General features: G+C 41.2%; 1 protein-coding gene across 2 annotated transcripts in view; it reads right to left on the bottom strand.

Annotated features, from left to right (window-relative positions):
• CCDC88C (coiled-coil domain containing 88C) overlaps nucleotides 1-15,181 on the bottom strand; it is a 95,687-nt gene that overhangs the window by 56,482 nt on the left and 24,024 nt on the right. For both annotated transcript variants that reach the window (XM_058806767.1, XM_058806766.1), the window contains exon 4: nucleotides 1,350-1,419. In XM_058806767.1, coding sequence (XP_058662750.1) covers nucleotides 1,350-1,419 — 70 coding nt within the window. The remainder of the gene's footprint in view (nucleotides 1-1,349; nucleotides 1,420-15,181) is intronic.

Genomic DNA, 15,181 nt, shown 5'->3' on the forward strand with positions numbered 1-15,181 from the left:
CACAACTTGCAAACAAACAAACAGCTGCTCTTCTGGCTTTGGCAAGAACTCACTCATCACACGTACATATGCATCACATGGAAATACACATGTATATTTATATGTACAGGTATATAAATACCTCAGTGTTACATCCTAGATACATGAAGTTGTGAGATTCAGAGATGCTCAAATACTTGTAGTTTGCCTACAAATACACACAGTTTATTAAAAGTCATGTTTGTATTATGGCCTGTTTAGGAGACTGGTTGCCAGAGTCCCTTAGGAGCAACTCTCAGTCCAAACAGTTAAATCCAGCTGGTGGCCAGTCACAGGTGGGGTTCCCCAGTGCCCAGTACTGAGGCCAGCCCTGTTTAATGTCTTTATCAATGATCTGGACAAGGGGATCAAGGGCACCATCAGTAAGTTTGCAGATGACACCAAATTGGGTGGGAGTGTTGATCTGCTGGAGGGCAGGAAGGCTCTGCAGAGGGATCTGGACAGGCTGGATCCATGGGCTGAGGCAGTGGTATGAGGTTCCAAGCAGTAAAAAGGTCCTGCCCTTGGATCAACAGCAATCCCAGGCATCGCTACAGGCTGGGGACAGAGTGGTTAGAAAGAGGCCCTGTGCAAAAGGACCTGGGGGTGCCCTCTGACAGCAGCTGAACATGAGCCAGCTGTGCCCAGGTGGCCAAGAAGGCCAATGGCATCCTGGCCTGTGTCAGCAATGGTGTGGCCAGCAGGACCAAGGCACAGACCAGGGCACCACCTTGGCCCTGCTGAGGTCACACCTCAAATCCTGTGCTCAGTTCTGGGCCACTCAGGACAAGAGAGACATTGAGGTGCTGAATTGTGTCCAGAGAAGGGCAATGGAGCTGCGAAAGGGCCTGGAGCATTAGTCTGACACAGAGCTGCTGAGGGAGCTGGGGGTATTTAGTCTGGAGAAAAGGAAGCTCTGGGAGACTTTATTGCTCTCTACAACTACCTGAAAGGATGTTGTAGCAAGGTGGGGGTTGGTTTCTTTGCCCACATGGCAAGCAATAGGTCAAGAGGAAACGGCCTCAAGTTACACCAGGGGAGGCTTAAGAATACTCTTATGGATACTAGGAAAAATTCCTAACTGAAACAGTGGTCAAGGATTGGAACAGGATGCCTGGAGAAGTGGTTGAATCACCATCTCTGGAAGTATTTGAAAGACACATTTGTGGTGCTTAGGGACATAGTTTAGTGTTAAGGGCTGCAATCTTTAAAGTGTTTTCCTACTTAGTTAGAACAGAATTACAGAATTGTTTAAGAAGACAAAAAAAAAAAATACAGACTTTATTTAGTAGTACAGAGGAGGAGGATGGAGAACCCAATGAACTACTCACCAGAAAGAGGATCTTTGCCAATCATTAAAACATTTGGTAAATTCATTACAATCAGCTGCTGAAGGACCTCCTAAACAAAAGAGAACAACAGACAAAGTTCAGTGTGAAGGAATCCAAATCAATTCCACCACAAAGAATACAAAGCTCCATCAGTTACAAAGCTTTTAACATACTGCTAGGTCAGAGGTCACAAGAGGAAGCCCCACTTGAGAGAGGAATCACTATTTGAAGATAGCATCAGGTTGCAGAGCTAACACAGACTAATCACTTTCTTTTAACAATGGCTAATATGGAACTTAAAGGGTCCCATGGCACTAATCAGGATAAATGCATGACCATGCCAGGCACACCAATCATTCATGCCTTTACCCCAGGCATGACCTGTATTCATCTGATGTGCAACATACAGCTGCTGCCATGGTTCAGGGCATATAAATGCAGCTGGTTCAAACATACCTAAGCCACTCTGTGAAGTCTGAGTAACTCAAATAATTGGTCACATTATTTCATGGGTCTGAAAATTTAAGGATGGGCTGGGGAAGTGGGTGTAGGGAAAAGCACTCGACCAGGCATCTGGCACTGCCCAGAGAAGCTGGATATAAAGTTCTAGATTTATTTGCATTGTTTTTAATCAGGAGTAAAACAGAATTAAATTATGTTCATTACATAATTAAGGGTCATTTTATTTTGGGGGAGATGACAGAAGGGAGATGTACATCAGGTTGAACATCTGAATGAGCATCTGTCTGAAGCTGTTCTGAAATCACAGAATGGTTTAAGGGGGAAGAAAGGCTATAAGCCCTGGGGCAGGTACAACGTCTGAAGTTGCTCAAATAAATACATTGCAAAGGGGATTCTGTACAGTAATACAACCAGCCATGCAGCCCAGAAACGAAGAGCAGAGCAGTACAGTTGTCAGCTTTGACTTGCAGTTTCCAGCACCCCCACTTGTGATGATCTGGATAAAACATTTTGCAGGTGGGTTTTTAGTTCACATAAAAAGATGGGGAGGAAAACAGTTGTATGACTGAACCACTGTGCTGAGATTTAGGAAACAAAAGTTCACAGATACAATTCAACCAAATGTTTGGCAGGTGCCTTTTTCCGGCTTGTCTCCACTTCCCAGACTACCCCCAGGCCACTGGAAGGGCACAGCATTGATACTTGCAAAGCATTCAGACCAGGGGAAAAAGCACCACAGTGCAGCAAAGTAACACACTTCCTGAAACAATCACCCATTCACCCTGACACTTCCCCTCCCAGCTACCCATTGTTATTTCTCTGCTTTTAAAGTTATACCACAGGAGCAAAATTAAGCCTGATTGAAGGAGGAAATAATTTAGAGAGCCTGCAGCCTTTGATAAGCAATCAGAGTGCATATTTAAAAAAATGTTTTGGACAGAACACATTTCATTTTTTTTCTTCTGATCCATACCAAAACACATTTCTTGTTGGATAAAGTAGAAATATCTGTGTCACAGCTAATAGGATTTCTGGAGCTGTTAAGGAAAAAGATTCTATAGTCCTTTATGTAATGTGAAGCTTGGCTACTGCAGACCAAACACTGGCTGACTCATTAGCTATTTTGGGCATTTGAGACACATTAAACAAAGTTTGTTTACTGTAACAGGTGCAAAATCTATTGGATGTAAGAGCACATGGCTGGACTGCAACATGTGCTATGACAACACAGCACGGCACTGAGGCTTTAAACAAAAAAAAAAAATTAGACTTTGCATATACTGAAGTATTGAGCTTTATCCAGCAATTTCCATGGCAAAAAAGAGGAGAAAGAATTCTGCTTCCAGTCACCCACCACGTGGAGCAGCACTGAGGCAGGAATGCATAAGGAATTCGCGTTGTCTTTGTGTAACCATCAGATCTGTAGCTTTTTAACTGGCAGACACTAAAGACATTGCTGCTAACCTTTATGCTGTCAACATTCCCATGAGCTCCTCCTGCAAAATTATTTGAGTATACCACCCAACACAACCATGACTGAACTCTCTCATAATTGTCTGAGCTCAGTATCTTCTGGCAAGAATCTGACAGTCACTGAATAGAAGCTGAAATGGCCCCAAGCCTGGAAGAGTGAAAGATTCTGATTGTTGCAAGACATGACACTCTGACCCGTTTATTTTTAAAGTAAAATAATTAAACAGATAATTATCTGTATTATTCTAAAAGCTTTTGCCTTCAGATTAGTGCTTGTGATGATAACACCTGACTTACAGTGCAGCTCACCAGCAGAGCTCAACACTTTATACAGGAAGGTCAATGCCCCTGCTACCTATTTTCAAGCTCAGGAAAGCAAATCAGAGAAACAGAGTTACTTCAGTTTCATAAATTATCATCTGCGAACCAATGTACCAGTGAACCATCCACTCACACAATCACAAGCACGAGATAAAACATGCCAAGGGAAAGCTCCACACTGATGAATTTAACTCAGATTTTGTCCAGATTGAAACCCCAGAAAGTCAGTGAAGCTGAGCTGACACTCAGTGACTGACAAAGATGATGTGACCACATGTCAGATTGATTGCCCAAGATCCCACATCTGGAAATAGAACTAACATCCTCCTCACCTAAAAGCACATCAGGAACTCTTCAACTTCTATAATTTATCAATGTTTTCTTGTTTTCCTTCTCTGAAGCAGTAATAACACAGATTATCACACAATAAAAACATTTTACACAAGTAAAACGCTGTGCCTCAGCCTGGCCTCTCAGCTCCCCTCAGATCTTATAATTCCTCCTTGAAGACCCCATGAATTCAAACTCTGGCTTCAGGCAGGGAGCTGGGCTGTTTCCAGCCTGTGAGCTGGCACTAAGAGTCAAAGGGCCCTGTGGACCCAACCATCTCCCAGGGTACAGCTACCCTGGCCATTGGCTTAACCTGGACAAAAAAAGAAACAGTAGATAAAATGGCCCATTCCCCCACAGGGGCAGCAAGCTGTATTATTGTATTAGATATAAATGTTATGCTTGAAATCAAACACAGCTGTAAGACTGCAGCAGAGGCACAAATGGTGTGTGCAAATCCTTCTGCCTCAGGCAACCAGCATGGCTAGGGGCAACACATCCAGGCAGGAGCTGCTGGAGAGGGAAGCAGGGTTTTCAAACATTTCAAATAGCCTACAGCAATCCAGAGCACCCTGGAGAGCAACTGTACAAGCAAAAAGTCTAATTCCTCCACTGAGAGGCCTTGTAATCATTTTTACAGCACAACTAAAGCTTGGTTAAAACAGTAAAGGTTACAACAACACATGGTAAAAATGTCCCAGATCATTAAAACCATTAGAAACTGAGTTGCCAGGTTTACAGCTTAACCAACTCAGAAGCCAGCTACTGCAAGTCAGCAACCACCTCCCTCAGACTACAGTTTGTGAGAAAATAATGTTGGTATCAGAAGGGTTTTTTAGGGAATCTAAACAAAGCCCTGTCAGTGCTCAGTGCAGTGCCTGTAGGTTTCTGAAATGCTCCTCACCCAAAGAACAGGATATTTTAAGCTTGAGGAGATTTGTCCAATGTCTTTTGACAGCAGTAACGGTTGCAAGAATGGAGACTTCTAGGTAGTACATCCAACACCACGATCACAAAATATAAGGATCAGCAGCCAAGTCTTACACTTCTTGAGCCAGGCACCCAAACTCAGTAGATAAAGCCCACAAAGGTTTGAGCAATCAGTTACATGGCCCTGTATTGCCAGGGAGGGCTTCTCAAGGAAGGTCACACTGTGTGCTCAGACCTCGACTGCGGTGTTTGCTCACAGAGACATGGAGCCTGAAGCTGGCTGGGACAATTGTGGTGCCCCAGGAACAAGAGGGACACTGCCTAAGCCACAGGTAAGCTTTGCTGGAAGCATCTAGGACTGGTACACCAAGAAATATCAGTGAGTTACCTAGAAATCCTAAGGTTAAACAAATATTAATGCTGTTTCTCTCAGCAGCCTTCTGGTGTCTAAGCCCCTGCTATGAACTTGCCTGACATTTGCAAGCTCTTTGCAATCACTTTTTTAAAAAGAAGCTTAAGACAAAATAAAGCCAAAATTCCTCCACATTGATTCAGACAGTCAAGGGCCTTAGGAAAAATCAAGACACATACAAGATTAAGGATAAAATTCTAAGCACCAAATTAAGCATTTAGGCTTACTAAATGCATGAATAAACACATTCATTCCCTCCATGTGAAAGTTTCTAATCATTCCTGGAGTGCTGAGGCATATTCTGCATCCTCTTCTTATCCCTCCAAGATCACCCACACCGGATGTTTGCTCTTTGCCTCAGATCCTCAGCAGAGATGCAGAGCTTCCACTGCCTCGCAGTCTCCATGGTCACATATCAACATTCTATTTACCTGTAACAGGCTAAGTGGGCCTCTTGTAATTTTGTAGGAACAAAGTCTCCTTGGCCCATACTGTACTTCAATATATATTTGCTTCTTAAAAATACACATGCAACAACAGCATGGAATAAAATGGTCTTAAGGTATTATTCTTGGATGCACTTTTTTAGTCCCAATTTAAGTGTGCCAACAGCTCTTGCAATGAATGAATTGCTAGGAAAGGAGTAGGTAAAATTGTCCTTTCCATGGCTGAGAGACCCAGCAAACACAAGCTTTACAAAAAAACCTTTCCCTGCATTACCATACAGCACAGCATTAATGTAGAGTAACTACTAGTTTCTCATGCAGAATTAAATTAACCTCTGCCTGAATCCTAAACAAGAAGCAGTACTAAATAAATTATGTAAGGAGAGAGGCAGTCTAACAGTCATTGTAATTCAATGCTCAAGCCAAGCAATTCCATTTAAGTATATTGCTTAGCTATAAAATGCTAATTGCCCAGCTGACTGGGAGCCAAATGGTGCTTTCCTATTTAAAATGCCCATGAGGAAAAACCATCATCAGCTTTATTTATACCAGCAAAAGCAAACAGTACCTAGCCAGGGAATCTGGCTTACATTTTATCTGCAACTCAGGCCAACAGGGGAGGAAAGAATAGTCCTATCTGTGCAGCACAGGCAACACCTTACTCTGATAACCTCAGTATGGATCTGATCTCACAAACATCCTTGGAGTGGGAAATGTTTGGTGAAGCACTCAATCCTCAGAGAAGGTCTCAGCAGGAATCAGTGGCCATCTGCACCAGCCCAAAGCCCCCTAGCAGCAGGATGGGGTGCCAGCTTTGCCCCTATACATTTTAAGGGCCTTTGGATGCTGCCACAAAGGCTGGGAGCTGCATTTCCCAGGCAAAGTGCACTCCAAGGGACAATCAAACCTAAATTTTTTTCTGGAATCAGAATTCTAAGGAAGAGCAAACATGCTAATGAACAAGCTTTAAAATAAACACATTTTAAACAGCAATTTGTGACACAAGGGTTGCTTTTTAAGTTGTTTTTTTTTTCAAAGTTCCCAGTTTTGTATTAAAATAATAATGAAAAGCTATTTTCAGCCTACAAAGACATTATATTTTAGACAAAAAATATATTTGTCTTCCAACAGATGTAAGCTTCATAAAGTTTGGGGGGGTTGCTGTAATTATCTGAGGAGTTATTAATGGTGACAGAGAAATCACAGCAAGATTCTGTGAGCTGTATGGCAGGGTCTTACAAAAGATTAGACAAGATGAAACAAGTTGTTGCCAGAAATTACAAGGAAGTGAAACACAAATGGTTTATTGACATGTTTTTCATGTACATCTTACCATGCAAGCAGGCCTGATGACACCATGTATGTATGTGACTCAGTATTGTTTCCCTGCCAACACATTATATACATGACAAAATTTGATTAAGAACTTTGCTCATCTCTGCAACAATTGTATTCGTTATGTGATGGACTAGAGGATTAGCTGTCTTTAAATGGATTTTTTTTTCCTTCTGAAAACCAGCAAATTACAAAGCACATTTCTAAAGACCCTTCAAGTAGAAACCCAAAAGCCACTAAAATAACTGTGGCCTCATCTGCTGAAAATAATCTGTTCTGACAATTGTAGACTGGAATCTCAGTGGGAGGGAATGTGAAGGAATCATACCTAGTCTTAATTGTGCTCAGTCTGTGCAGGGTGCAGACAGCCAACTAAATGACAAAACTGTTATCAGTGTGTAAGTACACCATGTAAGAACAGATTTTATTTTTAAAAATTACACATATGAGATTTGGATGGCATATAATAGACTATCACATAAAACCTCTCAAAATACTCAGAAGGACCCAGGCATAACCATGCACCCTATTCATTGCTCAGGTTTTGTTATTTGTATTCAGGTGGTGCAGAGGTCCCATCCAGGAGCAAAATCTCATCCACTGGAGCTCTACAAACAGTGAGGCATCCCTGGAACAAAGAACTTGTTATATATACCCAAGTTCAGTAAACTACTAACAAGCTGGGGGGGGAAAGTAACAAGCAATGGAGGAAGGAAATGAAAATAAGATTCTGTGGCTATAATATGATTCACCATGTACATTCTCACTGCTTTATGAACTGGCTGGAGGGAACTACATCTCTCCAAATATCAGAGGGCATGGGAAGCAAAACAAGTCCTGATAAACACATTTTGCTTTAAGATGAAATTGTTCACAATGCACATTGTTCATATCACAAAAAAATCTGTGTACTTAAATAAAGGTACTTTTATAGGACACAGTTTTACTTCTATTTTAGTGGAATAAATAATGGACAGACTAACACACATCAGTCACACAAATTTTATTTTTTTAATCACTCTAAATACAAAAGTGTACATTTACTTCTGAACAATGGCATGTATAGCAGTGGATTTTTTATCCTAGTTTCACTAACTCCAGGTTGAATAATCTCTGTTAATAAAACATACAGCCCTGTGGTTGTGGCTAGTGGCAATATTGATTTGACCCAGAGAGTAGAAAATCCAATTGTGGAGCACTGTGTTTTCCTGCTTTTATTGCCAACAGCACCTTTGACTAATTTATCTACTTTTGCTGCAAATAAACAACCTATTTGATTTATCCTCAACTTCTCTTTTCAAATTATGTGCCAGTGAGTACACATGTTTGTAATAGTGTCCTGACAAATTACTCTTGACTTGTATTTTATTTCATCTTAGATTTGTCCTGAGGTGGTTTATGCAGTAACAGGGAGTATGCAATGTTCTGTGTTAAAGGCTTGTCACTTGACATTACAAATCTAACCAGCTAAAATGCAACCCATCTGTTGAACACACTTCCAGCTAATCTACAGTGGTCTCTAAGGACCAAATTCACCTTAACACAGTAAAAAACCACCATAGGCCATCAGAATAGACTTAAAGCACCACTAAATTCCCTGAAACTCAGCACCCAGCACACACTCACTTGTTTTAAAAGGAAGTCAGTTTTTCCCATACACTGGACATATTTTATTGGGATAATCAAAAAGTTTCACATCAAACTCTAAAACTGAGCAACTGTATTTAAGCTTAACACTGAAGCCTGATACCAAAACACAAACACATTAGCCATGCAGAGCTCTGAGGTACAAACTCTGCTCCACTGCCCTTGATCACTGGAGTGAAAACAATTATATTATAATAGAGCTTGTTATCAAGCAACAAACACCAACACAATTAAAGCTTCTCTAAGGAAGACTATGTGTAAGATCTGTTTTTTGCCATTTCTCCTATTACAAGCATTTCTCCTATTACATTTTGCCATTTCTCCTATCACAAGCATTTCTAAATCTTGGGAGGCTTATGTGTTTATATAAAACATACACAGCAAACACCTAACTGGGCACATGATACCAGTTCACATAAAATACACTGGATTTCCTAACGCAATTGCTATATGCCACGAAGAAGACCAAACTTATTCAACCCAAGGCAACAATATGGCAAGTTGTGAGGCTTACTTAAGAGAGGTTCAGAACTAAAGATCTGTATTGCAACTTCAACACTGCAGTGGGGGTCCAGGCTTTGAAAATGTGCCAAGACTCTAAAGAAGCAGGCAACCACCAGACTGACAATTATGACACAACTCCTGAAAAAGCAGCAGTCAAAAGTAAAGGAAATAAGGAGTCAAAGATGGGAAGATGTAGGAATACTAGCTACACATTATAGCAATCATACTTTCCCAAAGATAAATAATGAGCAGGAGCTAGGTAGCACAAACGTATACTTTTTGTAATTTATTAGTACGAATATTGCTTTAAAAAGAATGTGTTTTCTTGGGGAAAACCCTAAAACAAACTGTTACTCCTGTGAGGGCACAGGGGCATGTGTAACAGGAATAATTTTGATGTTTCTCTAGTAAAAACATTGAAAAGCCAAATCAAAGCTGAAATTTAAATATGAAAACAAATCTGTCAAACTAGAAAAAATTAATAAAGCAGAGAGGGGACAAAAATGGGATAATTTCATGATTTCTAGTATTATGAAAAACATTTTAGTAGCAAACAGAAGGCCTAACAGATGCAAACAACTATAATGTGAATGTATGAGTCAAATTTCATCAGTGACTAAGGGTAATAGAAGCAAAACTAACATCAAAGTTGACTGTTACCAATCTGAAAATCTTATGTCCTGTTTGAAGCAGGAACTCATGAAAAACCTTTGATCTACCTCTTAGTCACCAAATAAAACAAGCTGCTTTACCCTGCCACTCTTACTAATGCTGGTAACATCCCACTGTCTCAGCCGTCTTGCCTGCCATGGGGTCAGAGCTCACAGAGAAAAATATTTCTGTTAGCAAAAGGCTCCATGCCTTGCCTTCACTACATCCAAACATCCTCAGAGCTGCTCAAATATAAGGCAGTTAAAGGCTCAGAAACAAGCACAAACATGCTTGGTCTTCCCAGGATAATGCTCCCTTGAACAAACAAGATTTAATTAACATTACACTGGTAAACCATTTTCAGAGACACAAATGGGTAGCACTGGAGCAACACAGAAAATGACACCTAGAAATTGACAAACTGCAAATACATGGACAGTATTCACAAAGTGATGACCAACAGGAATTTTATGGAATAAACATTTAGGTTATTGCTAAGATCACTTTGAAATGCATGAAAATCTTTGTCTCCAACTCAGGAAACTCAGTGTTTCCGGAACAATTTTTTTTCTTCCAGTGAAGAAAATGGTTGTGACAGCGCCTGAAGAATACCTGTCAGAGAACTGAGCAACTGGTGTGACAGCACTTGTCCTACTTTTTCCACCGAGCATGTTTATAAATATGAAGGGAAAAAAAATCAATTAAGTTTAAATTAAACCGACTAATTTCCAAAAGCTAATTTAAAGATTTTTAACCATGAGTCTCCACACAAGCTTGAAACTTGTGCTTGGGCAGCTTACATGCAACCTAGTATTGAACAACAAACTAATGTTTCAGGAAGCATGCACACAGTCACTGTGCCATCATTTATTACCTAACTGCAACAGAGAGTGCAGCCTGGGCAAGAGGGGTCCATGAGGCATTTGCAGGTGACCATGCAAAAACCCATGTAGGATTTACAGAAGAGGGAAGTTTCCAGCTGGTCTGAAGAGGAGAGGGTACAGGGAACAAGCTGTTCTACACTACAAGGATGCCTGATCCAACAGTATGGTGCTATGGGTCAAATGAGGTGACTGGGGAAGGCTTTTTGGGAAGGTCTGTAAGTTGAAACAAAAGAGTCCATAATTGCTAAACATCTGATTATGTCAGGTGCTTTCTGCTACAACCGCCTGATGGTCTCTTGTAGGCAAACTGCCATTACCAACCAGTTACCAAGGGCACTAAAAACTTCAGTACCATTAATGCAGAGTGGAGTCCTTGCAGTTCAGGCATGCCCCCCTCTCAAATACTCCTAAAAAACCTCTAACAGGTATTATTGCAGGTTAATGTTATAAGCTTTCCAACTACTCTAATGCAGAATTTATATCCAGCACATCATTACTTCAGTGTATCACTGCATTATCACTATCATTTAATTTACCCAATATTAACAAGTTCAACAAGGTGCTTTGCCACTGCAGTAATAGTCTCAATTTTTTTAAGTTAAGGGAGAAGCTTCAAGGCAGGTCAGATGGGTCTCCCATGCACAAACGTACAGTGGTGTTTCTCTTTATAGCTAGCAGATTGCCCCAGGCAGGGAACACGCAGAGAATTTTCAAGACCGTCAACACTTCTTGCACTGTACAGGTGCAGAAGCTGCAATAAATTTCACATGACTTTTTCAAGGTAACCCACGCACCCTTTGGAAGGAAAACACTCCCAACATTTACTGTGATAATCAATTTTACCATTAGCACTGAGTTGCAATAGAAGAAACAGAATAAAAGAAATACAAGAGAAATAGAATAGAATAATAGAAGAGATAAAGGAGGAAAAGGAAGATTACCACGGAATCTAGCAGTGAATAAAACCAGAGGGAAGGAAAGGAAGCCATGTCCTCAAAATAGCCACTGGGCTCTCATCGTTCCCTTTCTAGATTTTCTATGTTCATTTGTTTTCAAAGGCAAACAACCTTTCCATCTGGAAAGTTTCTGCGTCCCCCTCGGAGGGGGGCACGGTACCTACGCAGAGGAAACACAGTTATTTGCAGTTGTCACTGGGCTATTCACGGAGTTTGCTGCCAGCAATTCGCACCTCGGCCAAGCCAGGTCAGGCGCAAAGCAGAGGCAATGGCCGGGTCGAGCGCAGCCTCCCTGACTGACCCACCGTGCTGCCAGCGGGGAGGTGACAGGGGCTCGTCCTCAGTCCCAGCCCACCGAGACCCCTCGCTGGCATTGATCCCTTCGTAAACTGCCAGCCTGGAGCTGCCAGGGTAAAAATCGGTGATGCTTCAGGATGCTGAGTGCCCAGCGTCCACCCGAAGCAAGTGGGTCTAGGAGGGGACCTGGGGCAGCTCCAGGACATCCATCCCAGGACACTGGGGCACTTGCCCTCTCCTGTGCCATCCCCATCTCACGGAAGTTCACTTGCTGCCCGTGCCTTCCGGGCGTCCCACAGTAACAGAAATACCATCCTCTAACAAGAAATGGATATACACACATGTATCTGGATACACGTACACTGAATTTTGCGTATATGTGTTTCTGCTATTTTTCCCGCCTACTACTCCGGTATTATTCTAACGGCTCAGACCAGTAACAAGCAAAATCCTTCTGGAAGCCCCATGTGATTTGTTGTATGCACCTGTCCCCCCACATTCAATTATTTGGAGTCCCCACAGCTCAACAGCAGGAGCATCAGGAATCTTGCCCCACACCACACAGCAGCAACAAGGTGGCTTCCTAAACACACAACACTGAAAAGGCCGCTAAAAGGCCGAAAAACCACCCTGTGACACGCTGTATACGTGATAAAATTTAACGTTAGTCTTTCAGGGTCAGGTCATTTACCCAACTTACCTCAAGTCTGAGAATTTACACCAAAAAATAGTTGCTATAACACTTGCTTTAAAAAAAATGAACACTTTGAACAAATATGGAAAATCACAGCACAAGGTGCTGTGGTACATCAAGACTTTACATCTGCAATTATCAAAGTCTTCTTTACGATGAATTCACCCCCTACACACTTACAAACCCCACTCACCTTCCACATTCTATTTCACAGATGTGCAAGAGAAAGACATTAAAAATTAATGCTGAAAAGCCATGAAGCCACACTGAGTCCACAATTCAAAGAGCAGTTAGCATCACAGGACAGCAAAGATCTCCTTACTGCACAGCAGGGGAAATACTTCACCAAAAGAGAGTTATGACCAAAAAGAGACAAAAGGAAAAAGTCGCTTCCAAAGCTGCCACAATTTCACCTATACACAGAACAGGAAATAGCCAATATCCCTGTGTGGTAGCTGCTAGGCAGAATTTCCTTATCAATGGTAATCCAGGCTATGCATTCACACACATATGCATACTTGCTCATGCAAACATTCTCTCAAGAAGAACTTTCAGTCTTGCCAGAGCTTAACAGTGCTCCTTTAAGTATCTGAAAGGACTGATTAACCCCGCTTAATACAATCTGCGTAATCTACTGTGAATCTTGCAGATAACTCATAACTGTTAACATTAATTAACTCAGCAAAGCTTTACCCTTCTTGCTCCCCCACCAGCCTCATACCACAGAGCTCAGTTTAAGCATTCTTTCACTACAGCCCTAGCAGACAGTTTCTGTATCAGAAAACTCAGTTAAGTAATGACACTGTTTTAAGAGAAGACTTTTCCCCACATTTTATACTTCTTCATTACTGATCAGTAGTCACAGCTCACACTCAAAGCATACAACACTGTGGAAATACCCATGATAAGAGAAAAAAATGTAAAGGATACTGCTACATCCCCAAAAATTCTATCTTTATGCTATCTGTGAGAGAAACTGACATAAGCTGTGTCACTTTGTTATTACTAACATTTCAGACGAAGTAACTTATAACACCACTATGCCAGTTTTTAGGCTTCTGACCACTGATTTTTTTTTTATATCAACAAAATACAGTTTCCTTCTAAGCTGTGATGTTTAGCATTTTCCTGAGAGAGGATGTCAATCTATCATATGTTCATACAAAAGTCTCATTTATAGCTGAAAGAAAAAGCAACTTTCAAGACCTTGTATTTATAGAGGAAAACCTTAAAAAATGGTCACAAAATACTCAAAGTCAGCAAGGGCCCCCAAACACAAGGAGATACCTTGGCTGTAGGTAGAAAATGTAGAACTATGCATACTACCAACCCCCTTCTTTATCACAAGTACCATTTTTTAGATCATACTACTTAATTTTCAGTGTCCTTGAAGGGCACACAAAGGTGGCAGGCATGTATGGTTCTCAGCAATTTCCAAGCTGCCTCACACGTGGCTCATATCCCTTACCTCCACCAGCAGAGCTCAGGTTTATTATTTAAGCAACATAATGGAGGGAAACTCAATATGAAGTATCAAGTGACTTGGAGCTCCCTATCAACCAGATCACAAAACAACAGCAGCGCAACCTTATGAGCTGGGAGCAGAGGAGGGGACAGTAACTAACCCCCCAAAAAAATTGCTCCAGGCAAGAGAAATTCAAGCCTCAGGCTGCAAAGAACAGCAACACCTCCCATCCAGCACATCTGGGCTGCACTGTCTGTAGAAATAAAGATTATTAGTATTTCAGAAGATATAGGTTATAAAAACGTTTATATTGTTGTTGTATCTACTGAGTACCAGATCTAAGCCTAGCAGCACTCAAAGCATGCTGAAACCTCCTTGGTGGTGTGGAAGAAGCCTGATTCCTAGAAGCAGCTTCCAATGAAATTTTCAGGGACACTACAATCAGAAAAATGTAGCACAAGCAGTATTTTATCTACAAAGACAGTGTTTACACTCTTCACCTCAGTAAAGTACAAAACCTTGGCAAGGAGTTCCACTATAAAACATAAAAAGGAGCCATGCAAGCTCCACTGCAAACTCAGGAATGACAATGATGTTAAATGCTGAAATAAGGACTATCTTCCTCTGGTTTAGTAGCAGCTTTTAAAAAAACTTATTAAAATGGCTCTGCATCATTGTTTAAACATACTTCAGTGGAGGCATCAAATTACTCTGACAAACCAGTTTGTCTCAGAGTACCATGAATTAGTTCAGTGATGAATGGCCCATCAGAAACTGGAGCTCTATGGGAACTGGCTCAGCCACTCACCAAAAGAATGTTACAGTAAAACGAATTCAAACCTATAGTAATAGTCTGCATTTTGAAGCTGTGCATCCAAACTAATGGTCTTACTTCACATTGCTCAGAAAACATGCAGCTCCCACAAATGATAAAGGGATAAATAGATGCTTACTACCTGAAGGAAGCAATTAGAGAAATCCAGCAGTTATAATACAGTACCTTAACACAAGTCTAGGTACTCTGG

The sequence above is a fragment of the Ammospiza caudacuta genome, chromosome 6 (genome assembly GCF_027887145.1).
Source record: "Ammospiza caudacuta isolate bAmmCau1 chromosome 6, bAmmCau1.pri, whole genome shotgun sequence".
Classification (NCBI taxonomy): domain Eukaryota; kingdom Metazoa; phylum Chordata; class Aves; order Passeriformes; family Passerellidae; genus Ammospiza; species Ammospiza caudacuta.